We start from the raw sequence: 16,515 nt of genomic DNA on the forward strand, positions 1-16,515 counted from the left end.
GATAATGGTACATTTAAAACCAGATAGAACGCTGATATAATTCTTGCCTTACAGCAGTGATACGTATCTGCAGTCCTGAATCTTAATGTGTAGAAAAGTTCACTTTATTTATTTATTGTATTTTTCCCTAGGCATTTATGATAATGAATGATTTTTACCAATTTGTACTAACTTGAGACTGTTATAAATGGAAACCTAAAATATGTTAGAACCTTAATCCAGCTAATTCATTTTGTTACTGATTTTCAAATATTCAACCAACATAGCTGTCTGCGACCAAAAATAATATTTGTTGCAGTATCCAACGTCTAGGGGCTGAAACGTTACACATTGCCACGGTAACCGTTGCAACAGTACAGATTAATATTTCACCAAGTTTACATTCACATTGATCAAAGGGTTTGTTTTTTGATACTGACGAATATTTTGCTTATGTTTCCGACCCCTGTCTTACAGCCTCTTAAGACAGTGGTATAACTAAAGCAGTATGTCGCAATTTCTATCAGACAAACTGATAGAAAACTGATCACATTATTTAAAAATTATTTCGGTGCAGTCTGGTATTTGTCAGTTGTTTTTTGTTTTCTCTTCTGTACCTCATTCTTACATCGAGTTATAATATTGTCAGTATATTTTTTTTTTTTATTTCAGCGAAAGAAATTCATTTTAAAATGACATCTCATTCCAATTTTAAACATTAGGTGTGAATGCAATGTGAATGCAAATTATTGCCTGATCATATCCAAGTACAGTGAATGAAAGAGATGAATTGTTTAATTAGTGAGAAACGCAGAAGTTAAAGGCTGTTTTTTGTTTTGTTTCAGTAATTTTTTATATTTAATATGATCTGATTAGCAGATCAGTATTTTTTGACTAGAGGGGCTAGAATTATCTCTCATGAAGTGGGGTCATATCACTTTTTAATGTCTTTTGAGGTGTGTGAATGTGTGGTTGTATGCTCTCAGTAGGTAGGGATCCTCAGTAAGAAATGTATGTTAGTGGCAGTGGGATTTGCCACAGTTTAGTTATGTTAAATTGACCTGATGAATAAAACAGTAGTAAATGGATGAAAGTGTTTTATTTGGTTCTCTAATGAAGCAGCACACCTTTTTAGAATTTCACAGTTAATTTAATCTGGTGTGGAATAGAGAGGGACTAGCTTTAAGGAATAGGAAATCTGGTACTGTAGTCGTTTTATGGTACTTTATGCTCTGTTTCCATGGCAACAGCTGACAGCCAGGAATTGTTCTGGTGCCATAGTTACCATGAGCATGCAGCAACCCCCTAAAAAACAGGTAGTGGGAGGTGGGGCGAAGAAGATATTTAGATTCGTGATTGATTTTCAAGATTAAATGCATCTTTGGTTCAACCCCCATCTAAAGCTTGCACCAACACAGCATTGCCAGATCTGAGCTATGATTTCCATCTTTAATTAAGGGGACATTGCATGTTTTTGTGTGTGTACCGTATATGTGTTTTGGGCTGAACATTTTCCCAGCAAAAGGAACATTCCAACAGTAGATCCTTTCACTTCAGAAGCAGATACAAATTGGCAGTCTGAATGGAATTAAATCCTCTTTTCTGCCTGAAAGCCAAAGTGTAGTAAACCTATTTCAATTGTGAACATTGGTGTAGTTTAAAAACAAGTATGGCACAGTTAAACCTAAGCCATGCCCAATACGTTGTGCTTTATTTATACCCTATTGGTTTTAATTTCAAAGCCAGACCCAGATTCTTCATAGTTAGGAAAGATACTGCTCCATGGGAAAATTGTTTTGGTTGTATGGTTGCTGTCATAATCAAACATGCAAGTTTGCTCTAAGTTGCTTTAGCTCTAGTGCAGACCAGATCTTGGTGGATTGATTTTGTGTGAGTTTCATCTAATCATCTTGAAATACAGTAATTTTAACAGACTACGTTTATAAGCATGTTGGTATGAAATAGTTGCACCAAGTCAACATACAGTAACTCTCTTACCATGATCATTTAATTGAAAGAAAAAAAAATAGTTAAGCAGTTGAATTGAAACCCTAACCCTAGGGTATAATGTGTTGGGACAGGCTGTGCTGCAACTTACACATTTTAAAGGATTACTAGGAATATTTTTTCTCCCTGTCTTGCCTGCAGACTGCTCTTCTAGCATCTGATGATCTTGCATACCCTGGTAGTCCATTTGAAATGTTGTATTCATTTATGTATTTTATATGCAGCATGTAATTTTATCCTACTGTACCTTTTTAGAGATTGAGGCACCTTGGGAGTGTAGCTTTACTGAGTTGTGAAGCTACAGTAGTCCATTTTACATGGCACTGCAAAACCCAGCCACCAGATTGTTGAGACAATTCTGAGGCTTTGTGTTAAACTGTATTACCCATCTCATTGGCATCTGGTGGTCCCTCTGCTCTGTATGCTAGATTAAAACAATGATAGGGATATTACATTAGTAGATTAATATTATGGGCTTTTTATTTTGAGGAGTTTTCTTTTAATTAAAATATACTAATGTCAATGCCAGAACATCACTCTTCCAAATTGAAGTGCGACACAAAACAATAACTTCCCAGGTTAAATAAAAACAGTTGCCAGGTGCCAGCAGACAACATACATAAGATTAAAATGCTCTTTAGGGGTGGATTGCAGGTAAATAAATAAACATAATTTCAATATTTGCTTTTAGTTTTCACTGTAGTGTAAATTTAGCACAGTCCAAAATTGGGCTTTAAAAGATGGTGTCTTAAGCCTAGTTTCTATTAGACTGCTTGTGTTCACTGAAGGAGAGGTTCAGTGCATGTAAAGTGTGTGTGTTCAGTGTGTTGTGTTTTTAAACACTACTGTGCTGCAGTATTGTAGCCGTGGGATTCCCGGAGTAGAGTAATTGTATTTACAAATTAAATCTGTATGAGAAGTGCACCATGATTTGAGGAAGCTGCTTTAAATGCGCATGTGCAAGTGGCGTTGATATGTTGCTGGCTTTCCTACTCCAGGGCCATCTCAACTAGACAAAGAACAGAAATGTGTTCAGTAGATCGGATGGGGTTGCCATTTTGACTTCACATGATTCAATAGCAGTCTGGTGATTTTCCCCAGGCAGCAAGTGCACTTCACACGCACTTGATACAACTGGCAATGTAAGGTACGTCTTGGTGGTGTCAAGCTGCACAAGCATCTCTGTCCAGGGCCTTGAACAAGCACACTATTTGCCTATGTGATGCTAAAAATGGGATAGGACAAGGGTGCATATGGTGTACAAGACTGACAACTGGTATAAACTCCACTGGTCATGTAACATTGACACAGGCCTGGTAGAAGATGGCATCTATCTCACAAATCCAGTTATTTGCTATCTGACTGTGAATGTGTGAAAACTACAAAAGCATAATTGAAAGTACATAACATCATTTGTCATTTTCTGAGGGATTTTACTTAGCACAGCACATTTTCAAACTGACCTGTCAAGCTGTGCGCCCCTGATTTCCTGAATACATAGTTCATTAATGATTATTGAAGACAAAATTATAATACAAAAAATAAATAAAAATAAAGTCTTAAGCCTGTACTGTTGATTCACAAAATCTAAATACAACTACAGTATAGCCTGTATTTTTATCTGAGATAATAACATGATGCTATCATTTTTTTTTTTTTTTTTTTTTTTTTTTTTTTATTCTGGCAACATTGTCTATCAGTCAACATCCCAAAAAATGCTGGTAAGTTTATTTAAAATAAAAGCTCTTAAATTGATGCACCATTGTATATATATATATATTTTTTAAATTCATAAATAAGATGGCGCAGACTCCTTTAGGCACTAAATCGTCTTGGGTCTTTTTGCTGGTCACACACCATCTACCAACATCACAGCTTGGTGTGTTGGGGAGACTTGATGTGAGAGGTACAATCCATTACATTGGATTTACTGTAAAACCAAATCCCATTTGTTTTGGAAGGGGTAAATAACCCCGGTCTGTGGCTGAACCCCCTCCCCCTCCCCCTTCCCCCCCAGTGGCTTCACTTCCCCACCCCTCAGCTTGGGCCACCACCTTTTTAAGACAGAAATGCATGCACAAGGACTGTTCTGCATTTTGTAAATGTTTCCAGACAGCAGTTCTGACACACACCAATTTCTAAGCTAATTCTATTGTATTTTAAATGTTTTTTTTTTTTTTTTTTTTAATTCCTCAAGGAAACAAACCTAATTGAATCCTGTATAATATATTTATACATCTGTTGTCTAATATGTTACTCTGCTGCTTCAAAAGTCTAGCCTTTTACTCACTTTTTTGTTTTACACTGGTTACTCGCAGAGGTGATTTTTAAAATAACTCTTAAAGCAATTGCATCTTGTTTTAATTTATCCAGCCGATTCTTGACAGCATGAACTTGCACAATAAACCATCTCGTACTGCACTCAAAGTTCCAAATGTTTTGTCTGCTAAATTTCATCCTTGAAAGTCTGCAGACCACTTCCTTCTACAGTGTAAGCAGGTTAGCTGTTGGTTTAATTTGAGTGTCATAGAAGCGTATTGCCTTGGTGTGCCATACACAAAGCACCTCTATGTTCATGCATCAACAGCTGGGTTGATCATGTCGGCTACTCCTTAGATTAACTCCCAGGTGAAAGTAGTTTATGAAAATGTTGAAGCAGAATCGCTTCCTGCTTCTTAATCTGTTGTAAGATTTAAACATACGTCCCATCATTCTCATCAATGTGTGTGTGTTTCTAGATGGATTCCTACAGTAGATGACTGCTTTTTCTAACAAGTCGACATGTAGTTACAGTTTTGGGTAGTACCTGACAGATCTTTGCTGCAGCAGTGTGCAGCTCAAGTAAGGGGTTGTTGAATCACAATGTAAGTGATTTAACTTGCTTTTTAGCGTAGCAGAATTTTTATGTTAAACACACTGTTGCATTTGTTTTATATGTCATATTTCAGGTATTGTTACTTATTGACTTGCCGGTCGCATTTGTCCTGGTTTAGTCAATGAAAGATGTTTGTTGGTTGAAGTTACTTGATTTAGATGGTTTCCTTCTAAATTCACTCGGCTGCTGGCTGTGAGGTTCAGTTGGCACTGAAGGCAGTCAGCAGGTATGTGTGTGCTTGTGCACTTTCTCACCACACTTTGCGAAGGGCCAACCATGCAGACTTCACTTGCTTCCACAAAACATGCACTGGCTGACAGTTCATTCACAGGGAGAATAATTGAGATACAAGCATCTTTAAGGCAGAAATATTAAAAGCTGATAGGTTCCCATTCATCATTTTAATATATTCTTTTACTATTATACATGCAGTGTTTGGGAGAAAGAAAATGAAAATAAAACAACAGCTCATCTTAACTGTTTTATGTGATAAAGCCCCTTTATGAGGCTCTTTTTTCTTAAATTAGGTTTGGAACTGTTTTGTAATAAGAGTAATTTTGTCTTGCAGTCCACCCCTCTGCATCTGGCAGCAGGATATAACAGAGTGAGAATCGTTCAGCTCCTTCTGCAGCATGGAGCTGATGTGCATGCAAAAGACAAGGGGTATGTAGTGATGTCCCTTTTTACTCCAGCTATCCCTACGTTATCCATCTCCAAACTGCCCTTTTGCATATTATCTCATTTCATCCCACCTCCTCTCACTCATCCAAGCAAGTTAGATTTACCTGCCCATGGTCTCTACAAGGTAAAGCAAGTTGCACTAACTTACAGGTAACTCTGTCTTATGTGGAGGTCTGAGTCTTTTCTTGTAAAAGGAAGTCCCTCATAGGCAACAAATATAAATGAAAAATTGTGAAAATTCAGCTGCAAACAGGAATGACTGATAATATACTTTATCAGAAAATAAATACTATTGCTCTTGACACTAGCCACCCTGTTCTCCACACCCCCAGTGTTCTATAACTTTATAATTGACTGCTGTTGTTAATTGTTGTTATCCAGTCACATGATTTGTCAACACTTTTTCACTCAAATTGTAGTTGCTTTTGAAGATTGGATGATGTCAAAGAATAGTGCATGTAATATATTCAAACAGCCAGTGGCAACACATCTGCTGGTTTTACTATATTTGTAGCTTAATAAAACAATTTGACCGACGAGCATAACATAATAAAGCAGAATATTTAAGAGTAGAATAACAATAAAATTACAGTGTCGGTTCTGAATGTGAATTTTCTTTTTTTTTTTTTTTTAAAGTATTGATGAGTGCATTCTAATTTCTTCCAGTGGTCTTGTCCCACTTCACAATGCATGTTCATATGGACATTATGAAGTCACAGAATTACTTCTCAAGGTAAGAAGAAATGAAAGGCTTCATATTAAAATTTGGTTTGCAAATGGCTATGTTCCAAGGTCCCCAGAGGCTCATCCAGTAAAGGCCCTGTTGCACTGCAGTGCAGGGAGAGTCTTGTGATGAGTAGCTTATCCTGATTGAGCGAAATTGCCTTGGCTCTGATCTACAGGATGTGCATGTGCTGGTTTTGGGGAGGAAAGTCATCTGGGCATGGTTTATCACGCTTTAGCTGCAGGCATCCGTACTGGTTCATGCACCCCATGATCCTAGGCAGAAAAACTTCCCAGGCCCTTTCTTCCAGGGTTCTGTGGCTTGGTAACATCTGTTGCTAGTTTTTCCAAGTTAATAGAGGAGATTGGCTTAACATGGGAATGGGGGCTGCCCATTGAGTCCTTGTGATCAGTAAGTGGGTAGTAGTGGCAAGGCAATATTTAAATTTGGCATGTCAAATTGGTATGAAACGTGTGTACATGTTTTTTTTTTTTTTAATTGATCAAGTAAAAAGAATTATAATACCCAAACACCGCTAACAAACCATTAAATAGTTGAGCAGCCCGTAGATCCAGATTTAGAAATTGAAGATAAAGTTGGGCATTATTATTATTTATACCACTTGAAGATTTTATGAGTGACCTTGAGCTCCTGTCCAATTGCTGGAATATCTCTTCAATCATGGCTGATTAAGGGGCTTTGATGGTATTCACTTTGCACAATGGAAACCATGGCTTATATCTTGGGTGGGGGAGGGGTAAAATTGACTTGTTATATTTAGTAAACTGCACATCTGGAATCGGTGTTTTGACTGCAGTACATTGACTATACTAAAAGACGGTGGATCATAGAACAGTAAATCAACAAAAAAAATATGAAGTTGGTACTATACTGCAAGATGCTTTGTTCTTGTTTTCCGAAACATCAATATCTGTTTCTTATTTAAAGCTACCATGTTGTTGATATAGTTATGTAGTATCTCAGAGCTTTGAAGTATTTTGATGTTGTTTGTGAATGTGTATGTGCAGGCTTTTTACCACAAATAAAAAGATCCAATAGTATTGCTGCTGTTTTTCCATTAATGTCTGATATCCATGCAGGCCATGTCTTTGAAGTTGTGGAGGTCTACCAGTATCCATCTTACTAGCATAATAAAGATGATATTAATAATATTGAACTGTAAGCTATTTGCTGATTCTTTGATCAGGAAGTGGCCCTTTGATCTTTTACTGAAGCACTGCTCTGGAATTACATGTGTCTTTTGGAGGAGAGTGCATGTATGCTTGTCAAACTGTAATCGCAATTCTTTCCAGCACGGAGCCTGTGTCAATGCTATGGACCTTTGGCAGTTCACTCCTTTGCATGAAGCTGCTTCCAAGAACCGCGTTGAAGTATGCTCTCTGCTTTTGAGTCACGGAGCAGACCCTACACTGGTCAACTGCCATGGAAAGAGTGCTATCGACATGGCACCAACTCCGGAACTGAAGGAGAGGCTTACTTGTAAGTACACCTTCGGCTGAAGGGTATTTGATCTTCATCTTTGCATTCCAGATATGGATTTGTCCACCATTACTTTGGCATTGGACGAAACTAGACTCGCCCTGGCTAGTCCCGAAATTCAGTGAAACCTGTTGAAAAATGGGTTTCGCACAGTCTTCTTTTTCAAGTTCTGCGCCAAAAAAAGTGGTAACTTCAGGATTTGCCTAGAAACCCTTATCGAAACTAGATTGGCCTGAGCTGAACTAGACTCACCAAACCACCGGGTTTCGCCCTTAACATATATATGGAAAAAAAAAATCCTGTCATTGTGGCTTCTGTACAATAAACAAAGTGGCCAAAGACACATTTGCATAAAGTAATAACATTACTGAAGTCTTTTTTTTCACTTGCCATTTTAGAAACTCTCACACAATTTCTGACAAGATGGTAAATCGGTGCAAGGCAAAACTATTTGTACTATGTTTGTTTTTCTAACTTCTGTCAATTATGTAATTTCAGATATTTTTCCCAGCAGTACTACTTATTCATAGTTGCCTCTCCACCCCCACCTCCCAATCATGCACGAACACACACACGTTTGTAAAGTCTAAATACAGTATTTGGCTTTTTCCGTCCTCTTAAGGTCATAGAAATGACAATATCTCAACCGACAAGAAATGATGGGATAAAACCCAAGCCGACCTAAACTGGCAGTGCTAGTAATTGGGGTTTTTTTTGGCCTTGATTTATATCCCTTTTACCTAGTGGAACTAAGGGAAATTCCTATGTATTGTAAAAGTAGCTAGCGTAGCTTAGTATACAATCTGAAAAACAATTAACAAATCATGATATACTGTAGGAATTAATAATTATAGTCCTGTATAATAGCTTTCTGTGCATTTTAAAATATAAGGGAAGCTAATGCAAAGCCAGCATCTAACCTAACCTCAACACTGAATAATACTGTATATTAATTACACATCAATCTAGCTTCAGGATTCACATTAATAGCTATTGATGAGGTAATTTTTATTTACTCATTTCATGTGATGAGGACTAATGCTGATGGAACTATTTCTGGATCTCAGAAGGACACTCAATATTGTTGATCATGAAGCTCTTACAATTTCCCAAGCATTTTAGCTTCAGGATTGCAGAGTACATTACAATGCACATTTCCATGCAGACACAACACGTACCTGTGCTTGTCGGGTACATTGCCCATTATGATTCTCTAATAATCTATTCAGTTTGTCAGGCATGCCTTTTGAAGGATTGCTAGATTGTTTGTGTGTAGTTCTACAGAGGAATTAACATATAAACATTACTGTGTTTCAGCAGTATTAAAGCTGTTTTTTTCAGATAGCGTTTGATGCATACAGTGCCACGTCTTCAGAGCTTTACTTAGTTATAGCATAAGTTTCCTTTGTATACCTTCTCTGCAAATAATTGAGCAATTGCGCAAAGCTTTCAAAATCTTTTTTTCCCCCCAGAAGTTTGGTCTATAATTTGTGTGATACACTGCTGTTATTGATTGTGACCGTTGGTGAGATGAGATAAGATTAAAAGCTCTATAACCACGAATGAAGTCTGTTGTCTTCTTCCAGCTTAATGGCATTACATTATCTTTTTCTGATCGATTTTTCTGATCTACTGTCTCAACAAACCAGAACTGACTCTTAAAGCACTACCAAGCCTCCTGTGACTTTCTTGCTATTGACTGCTGCCTTTTTTGTGTTATGAGGTATTGAAAACGTATTTATAACGCACCCGCAATTGTTTATGTGATTTTATAAAGTCCATTTAATCGTTAACTCAGGTGGCTGCTAATTGGGCAGTGTATTGTATAATGGACAATGCAACCTTGTCCATTATACAATACATTACTGTTTGTCCTTCATAAACATCCAGATTGATTTCAGAATACCAAGTGGTGCAAAATGACCATGGTAGCAATTTTAATGACCCCTCCTTCCTCCAGATGAACATCTTACTGTTTTTGTTTTTTCCACACAGATGAATTCAAAGGTCATTCTTTACTCCAAGCAGCACGGGAGGCTGATTTGGCTAAAGTGAAAAAGTCTCTTGCTTTGGAGATTATCAACTTTAAACACCCACAGACCCATGAAACTGCACTAGTAAGTCACACAGAGCTTCCTTAGTGATTACCACAGTGATTTTTAGCAAAGCTTTTCCAGCTTTATTTTACATTGCATATATACAGCTATTCCCTTTAACTCTATAGTTGAGAGCCATAGTTACAAAACCATATTTGTGTTCCGTCTTGATGATGCTAGTGTAATGGAACTATGGGACAAATGGGAGCTGTGAACATGCCGCCTTATAACGGGTGTATTATAAAGTGCTGCCTTTATAAAGGGGGAGCGCTGTAGAATGGCCCTTTCCAGATTCTAGGTTAAGGGCATGTGCTAATCAATAGTTTCACATACTGATTTATATGCAGTGTTACATTACTTAAATGTAATGTAGTTATAACCTTATGTTTTTTTAATTAATTTACTAGTACAGAATGATTTATAAAGTAGATGACTGGCATAGCACTACATAAGGCAACATGATGTTCTAGTGTCAGTATGGTGACTGCCAGCTGATGGATTAATGCCTCCTTTTATACTGTTCTGTCCATGTGATGTGTAAGGTGGCACCCCCTATGGTCATACACACCACAAATGTGATTTTACTTCTTTCCCTCCTGCAAGTTAGACGTGCATTAGATTAATATAAGTGTTACAGAACCCAGTGTAAAGTTTACAAGAAACGTATTACATTACATTTGCTGTGTCCCGTGTTGTCTGAATCGCAGTGTTATATTTTTAAACATATAGCTGACTCTCTTAAAATGTGTAATTACACATCATTGCGTTAATCAAATGGGCAATACATTTCTCAACATTTACTCAAGAGCTTTGCCAGGAGTTTAAAAAAAAAAAAAAAAAAAAAATCTAAGGATCGCAGTGTATCCAGATGTGCTCCCTCCTACAACAATGCTGGTTTTCTGTTTCCACAATATGGCACTCAGAATACCAACATTGTTGCTCGTGGCAAACGTTCCTGAATAAAGGTTGGAAAAAAGTAATTCCTTGTTTTTATTTGCCTATGATGCGTGACTACTTGCACTTACTTTATAATCTGACTGTATATGAAATCCGAAATAAAACTTCAGTATTGTGTTTTTTATTTTTTTATTTTTTTAAATGGCAATGGCACACCATACTACAGTGCCTGTATACACCTACAAAGTGTAACACATAGTTTGTTGCAATTTGTCGCATTGATTGAGCATATTGAAATTCAGCAGGCAGAATTAAGAGCAAAAAATCCCAATTGAGCAAATCCTCTTGTCATTTCAGCATTGTGCCATGGCATCACCACATCCTAAACGGAAACAGGTCACGGAGCTGCTACTGAGGAAAGGTGCCAACGTTAACGAGAAGAACAAAGAGTAAGTAGTGGCAAAGGCCAGGATTAGAAATTGGACGGCTACCATTTGGAAAATCCCTGCCCTGTGTTGGCATTGAAATAACACCAGTTTGTCTTTTTCCAGCTTCATGACTCCGTTACATGTTGCTGCTGAGAGATCCCACAACGATGTTATGGAAGTACTGCAGAAACATGGAGCAAAGGTACACATATACTGTTTTGTGTAACCAGATGCAGATTTTCTCAGGAGACCTGCATAGGCGCTGATGTAGTCATTTGTCAACCGCTGGTCTCCATGGTCCTTTAGTCTGCATGACTACAGAGGGTTGTTACAGGAGTTAGCCTCCCCCTTGACTTCAGCTTTCGCATGTGATGCATTCTCTTCTACACTCGTGAAAACACATCCCTATCTTCATGTGAGATGGGTGTGCCCGTCAATCAAGTGGGAACGCAAAGGTATAGCAAAAAATACGTTCATGATGTCACAATGATGTATTGAGAGGGCAAATGTGTGCCAAAATGTAAGGGTAGACTGCAAACACAGTTTAACTGAATTTGTTATTTACTGTTTAAACTGCTCAGCAGCACCTGCAGTGTGCTTCTGCTGCAGGATTTGGATGGGTGCGTTTTGCCATTGTTTGTTTTGTTTTTTTGCTGTTTTAGTGATTCTTAAGGGAGTGATAACCAAGGCTTTAAATAAACGTCTTATTAGGACCAGCAATATTCACGGGTCCTTTTTTGTGCTGAAGATCTCATGTTTCAGAAGAGAGCCAGTGATGTTGCCAATGCTTGTAAAATGTTTGATTTAAAGTTGCAGAAAAGTACATTTTTTGTACTATTTGTGCACTCATTAATCTCCCTATTTTATACTTTTGGTCTTTGAGCCCAAGAATCATTTTAGTCTGTTTTAAGAGTGGCACTGTTGTGAGTAGCAGTGGTTCTCCTACCAATGTGTTATAAATAAGGGAGAAGTAATAGAATAATTCTGTGTCAACTCAACCAGAACTTCCCACCTAAAGATTTTGCTTTTGTTTATATTTTGTGTAGTGGAAGGTACAGGTCAGGTATGAAACCAGGCCAAATATTTAAGCTCAATGAAGATTTGCTGAGATACACCACCCGCTTTTGTAGGGGAGGGGTAGTCATGCTTGCAACGCGTCTCATTTTGGAGTGATTTTGAGGATCTAAAAATGATATTTAGAATGTCAGTAGCCCTATGAATGCTTCTGTACAGATAGCCAGGTCGGTCTTCTGTAGAATTCATGCAATATAAGTACAACGGCTTTAGTATTTCTGTGTTGCTGGGGGCCTTAAAATTGAAAAATTGTCCAGTTGTCAAATTGACTTTTAAGTGCATGTTCCTTCTAAAATAGAGATATTACTTTTCAAATTGCTTAGGTGTGCTCATAATTTAACAGACTTTCTGTATGCACCTTTTACTGTCTGATGTAATCACCCCACAAAAATGCTTCAGGATGAAAGGCATCCAAATTGCCCCCATCTTTGAAGGGCTGAAACTCCGAGTTAACAAACTGACCTTTGCTGGGCTTATAGATGAGGATTTGAAGGACTGTCTTGATGCTATTGTAAAGGTCTCCACACACCGGACACAATGCGATTTGTCCTGTGATAAAATGGTCCTTTCGCTGCGACACCTTTCACACCAGTGACAACAGGGTGCGCAGGATCTGATCGGCAACTCTCCTCTGATTTGTATCATCATCTGGAAAAAAATCACACGTATGATAGTCCTGTTATAAAGCTAATAAAAATGTTGAATACATAATGGCTTTTCAGAATACTTTTCAGTAAAGGTAAATTAATCATACACACCAGCTATGTCCTTTTCCCTGGAAACGGACTGCCAGATGTTCTTCCTCATTGCCGTGTCTTTATAGTTTTTATGTCCGTTATTGTACAGCCCGGGTATTATGATGCTGCAAGAATGATCTTTTCTTCCGCCATTGTTTACTGAAGGCGTACAAGGGGAGCTGTTCTTCATTGGTCAGTTCCCTAGCTGCTGATTGACACAATCACAAAAATAGACACCAGTCCTATTTTTTCGCATCACTTCAATGTTGCCCATCGCATCGCAGGCAGTGTATCAAAAATACATATTTTTTTTTTTTTTGTCGTGGTGCGGTGTGTTGTACGACACATTCGCTTGTCTCATCACGTCTGGTGTGTAGAGGCCTTAACTGAATTTAGGTTAACCCACAAATTAGTCATGTTACATTTTGGTATAAAGCATTGCTTGAGGCAACCAATGAAAAGCTCTCCTCAAAATAACAGATTCTTTGTGCATGTGAAAGTGATGCGTCTCCATGATCCACTGCGTGGTTGGATTAGATGTTTTTGTTTTGTTTTTCTTGGTTTCATTTGCTTGCCAAAGTATTGCAGATACTTAATTCTCATAAGGATTAGTCTGCCTGGAGGCCATGCTAACTAATTATTGGTTGTGTTCATTTTAAATGGATACATTTACACATGGCTTCATCTTCCTAGAATTCCAGGATTCGAGTCGGCATCAGTCATTTTTGTATGCATAATTATTCAGTTTCTTCCTCTGCCTCTGCAGGTGAATGCCTTGGATACCCTGGGGCAGACAGCCCTGCACAGGGCAGCCCTTGCGGGTCATCTCCAGACCTGCCGCCTCCTCCTGAGCTATGGAGCTGACCCGGCCATTATCTCGCTGCAGGGCTTCACTGCAGCACAGATGGGCAATGAAGCTGTGCAACAGATTCTTAATGGTATGTACAGTCGTTGCAAAAAAGGGGTGGGGGTTGAATGTATTTGACAGTATTGTCATCATAAAATCTTGGATACTACTTATAACAAGATTATCTGCATGAAATAAAGCACATTTTCCCACAGCCATAACCTATTACTGCCTGCTCATTGATTTGGCTCTACAACTTGACTAAATCAGTTTGTAATATGTCAAGTTCTAACTGAATCTCTTCTGGAACATACTGTACATCTCCTTCACCCAAGCTAAAGCAGTCTCTACAAAAGTCATTTGAGCTCTCTTGGATACATTTTTTTTTATGTAACACAAATATGCAATCTTGGATTTACATTTGCCAGTGGTGCAGTTTCATAATAATGCAGTGATGTCTGGATCCGTTCATGCTCTCCCTCTCTCACGCCACACTCACATTTGTAATGGTTTGCTTAATTTCTTTTAACTAGTCGGTTCAGCAAAACCTTTTTGTTCTGGTCTCCCAGAAAACATTCCAGTGCGTAACTCTGATGTTGACTATCGGCTGCTGGAAGCTGCCAAAGCTGGAGACTTGGACACTGTAAAGGTAAATGCATCACAATGCATGTATTGCTAATTAAACCCCTAAATCCCTAGTTCAGGTGTAATACAGGTATACCATTTGCTGCACCTAATGTGCCATTGGCCAATTTACAGCAGTCCAATTTATTCAGACTTTATCATTAACAATTAAATGGAGTAAGCAAGACAGTGTGAAAAGGCTAGCACATACTCAGCATAAAGCAAAATATGCTGAAGTCAGATGAATAATATTATGTATTTACTATGTATTTGATACAGTGTTTTTCTATAATACTGTTTTCTGTATAGGTCAAACATTGGGAAATGGCAATTTGCTTTAGGCAAAGCAACATACATAGGATTGGCGATTCATGCTACAGATTTTGTACGCTAAGCATGGCTCATCTTCAATGACATTTGACATTAAATTGCTGGGGTCATTTTTTAAGTTGTACACAGGGCTAGTACTTGCTGGAATCTAAAAATAGTTTTCTTATACAGTATGTATAGTAAATGTATAGCCTTAAAATCAGATTAAATAAACTGTTGAAGTTAATGCATACTAAAGCAGTGTTTTTTTTTTGGGTTTTTTTCCCCACTTCATTTTTTTAGCAACTGTGTTCCCCGCAGAATGTGAATTGCCGGGACCTGGAAGGCCGCCACTCAACCCCGCTGCACTTTGCTGCAGGTTACAATCGAGTGTCTGTGGTGGAGTACCTGCTTCACCACGGGGCGGACGTCCATGCCAAAGACAAGGGGTAGGAGCTCAATATGTTATTTGGCCTTGAGGGCTGTTGAAATTGGTTCAGTACCTAAATATATGAACATATCCTCTTCTGCCTAGTCTTGCTCCTTTGTGAATTGCCAGATCGGTTAGTTAATAAGTGTGTCTGTGTACTGAAAGATGAAGCTCCCGCAGGGAGACATTTCATTTCTTATTTCCATTTTCACTGCACAGTAGCAGTTCAGCCGTCTGAGTGTTAATAAAAATTGCAAACCCTCTTACTGCAACTGCAGAAATATTTAAGTTATTTATGCATGTTTTTCAAATGAAACCAGTTACAGGGCAAAATGAGCTTGCATGGTAACCTTTTGTTCATAATTTGTTGTGTATGAAATTAAAAATCATCTTATAAGACATCCTGGGATTCTAGTGGCAAAGCTTCACAGCATATAGTATTATTGTCCTAATTTGCATAGTCTGACACCTGTAGCTATGTTTAATGGCCATGTTATTGAAATACACGTAACAATCATTTTGTTATAAGTTTTTTTCCTAAGCATATTTAATCTATAATTCCTTAAGACTCAATATAGATTAGCCTTTTTGTTATGGAATGGAGAGAGACAGTATGGCCCAGTTAAGAACTGAGAGACAGGAGAGTCTGTTTTTTAAAACTCTGCTCAGTCATTAACTTACTGTATGACCATGAAGGCAAACTCTGTTCTACACCCACACAACTAAATAGCAAGGCCAAACTCTGAAGGCTGTCCAATACTTTCTGTTTCAGAGGTTTGGTTCCTTTGCATAACGCCTGCTCATACGGACACTACGAAGTAGCAGAGCTGCTGGTGAGACATGGGGCTTCAGTCAATGTGGCAGACCTTTGGAAATTCACCCCTTTGCATGAAGCAGCAGCCAAAGGAAAGTACGAGATCTGCAAGCTGCTCCTTAAGGTATGTGTTTCTTTGTGTGTGTTTATTTTAAATAATGTTGTTGTTGTTGTTTTTCATCAAGTAAGTTTTATAGTAAATTCTGCTTCATCAATAATACATGTTGTGCACGCGTTGTGCTTCGTTTTCATGCATTAAAGTGTTAAGGTGATTGCAGCGATAGCTAGCCTTTTGATTTGTTCTTTTAGGTCATACCCTTCCAATTGGTTATGTATATTCCCCTGGATAAAAACCTCCCAAAAATTAACCCTCAATGGGCAGTTATTGATTCGGACTAGGTTGATAGCAATATCTTGTCACTACATTTTAATTGTACCATATAAATTGAAATGGTGGAACCACAAAGTCCAACAGAAGAATTACATGTGAAAT

At 38.0% G+C, this 16,515-nt stretch overlaps 1 protein-coding gene across 7 annotated transcripts in view; it reads left to right on the top strand.

Moving 5' to 3' along the window:
- The window catches only part of LOC117972740 (poly [ADP-ribose] polymerase tankyrase-1-like), a 119,836-nt gene that overhangs the window by 84,472 nt on the left and 18,849 nt on the right, over positions 1-16,515 (top strand). The window contains exons 6-16 of one of the 7 annotated variants that reach the window (XM_058994815.1): positions 3,687-3,707; positions 5,430-5,524; positions 6,179-6,275; positions 7,580-7,766; positions 9,762-9,883; positions 11,117-11,208; positions 11,311-11,389; positions 13,765-13,936; positions 14,379-14,494; positions 15,082-15,227; positions 15,981-16,146. In XM_058994815.1, the coding sequence (XP_058850798.1) occupies positions 3,687-3,707; positions 5,430-5,524; positions 6,179-6,275; positions 7,580-7,766; positions 9,762-9,883; positions 11,117-11,208; positions 11,311-11,389; positions 13,765-13,936; positions 14,379-14,494; positions 15,082-15,227; positions 15,981-16,146 (1,293 nt within the window). The remainder of the gene's footprint in view (positions 1-3,686; positions 3,708-5,429; positions 5,525-6,178; positions 6,276-7,579; positions 7,767-9,761; positions 9,884-11,116; positions 11,209-11,310; positions 11,390-13,764; positions 13,937-14,378; positions 14,495-15,081; positions 15,228-15,980; positions 16,147-16,515) is intronic. The other 6 variants (XM_058994831.1, XM_058994823.1, XM_058994843.1 and 3 more) reach the window with 6 other exon arrangements.

Source organism: Acipenser ruthenus, chromosome 2 (assembly GCF_902713425.1).
Source record: "Acipenser ruthenus chromosome 2, fAciRut3.2 maternal haplotype, whole genome shotgun sequence".
Taxonomy (NCBI): domain Eukaryota; kingdom Metazoa; phylum Chordata; class Actinopteri; order Acipenseriformes; family Acipenseridae; genus Acipenser; species Acipenser ruthenus.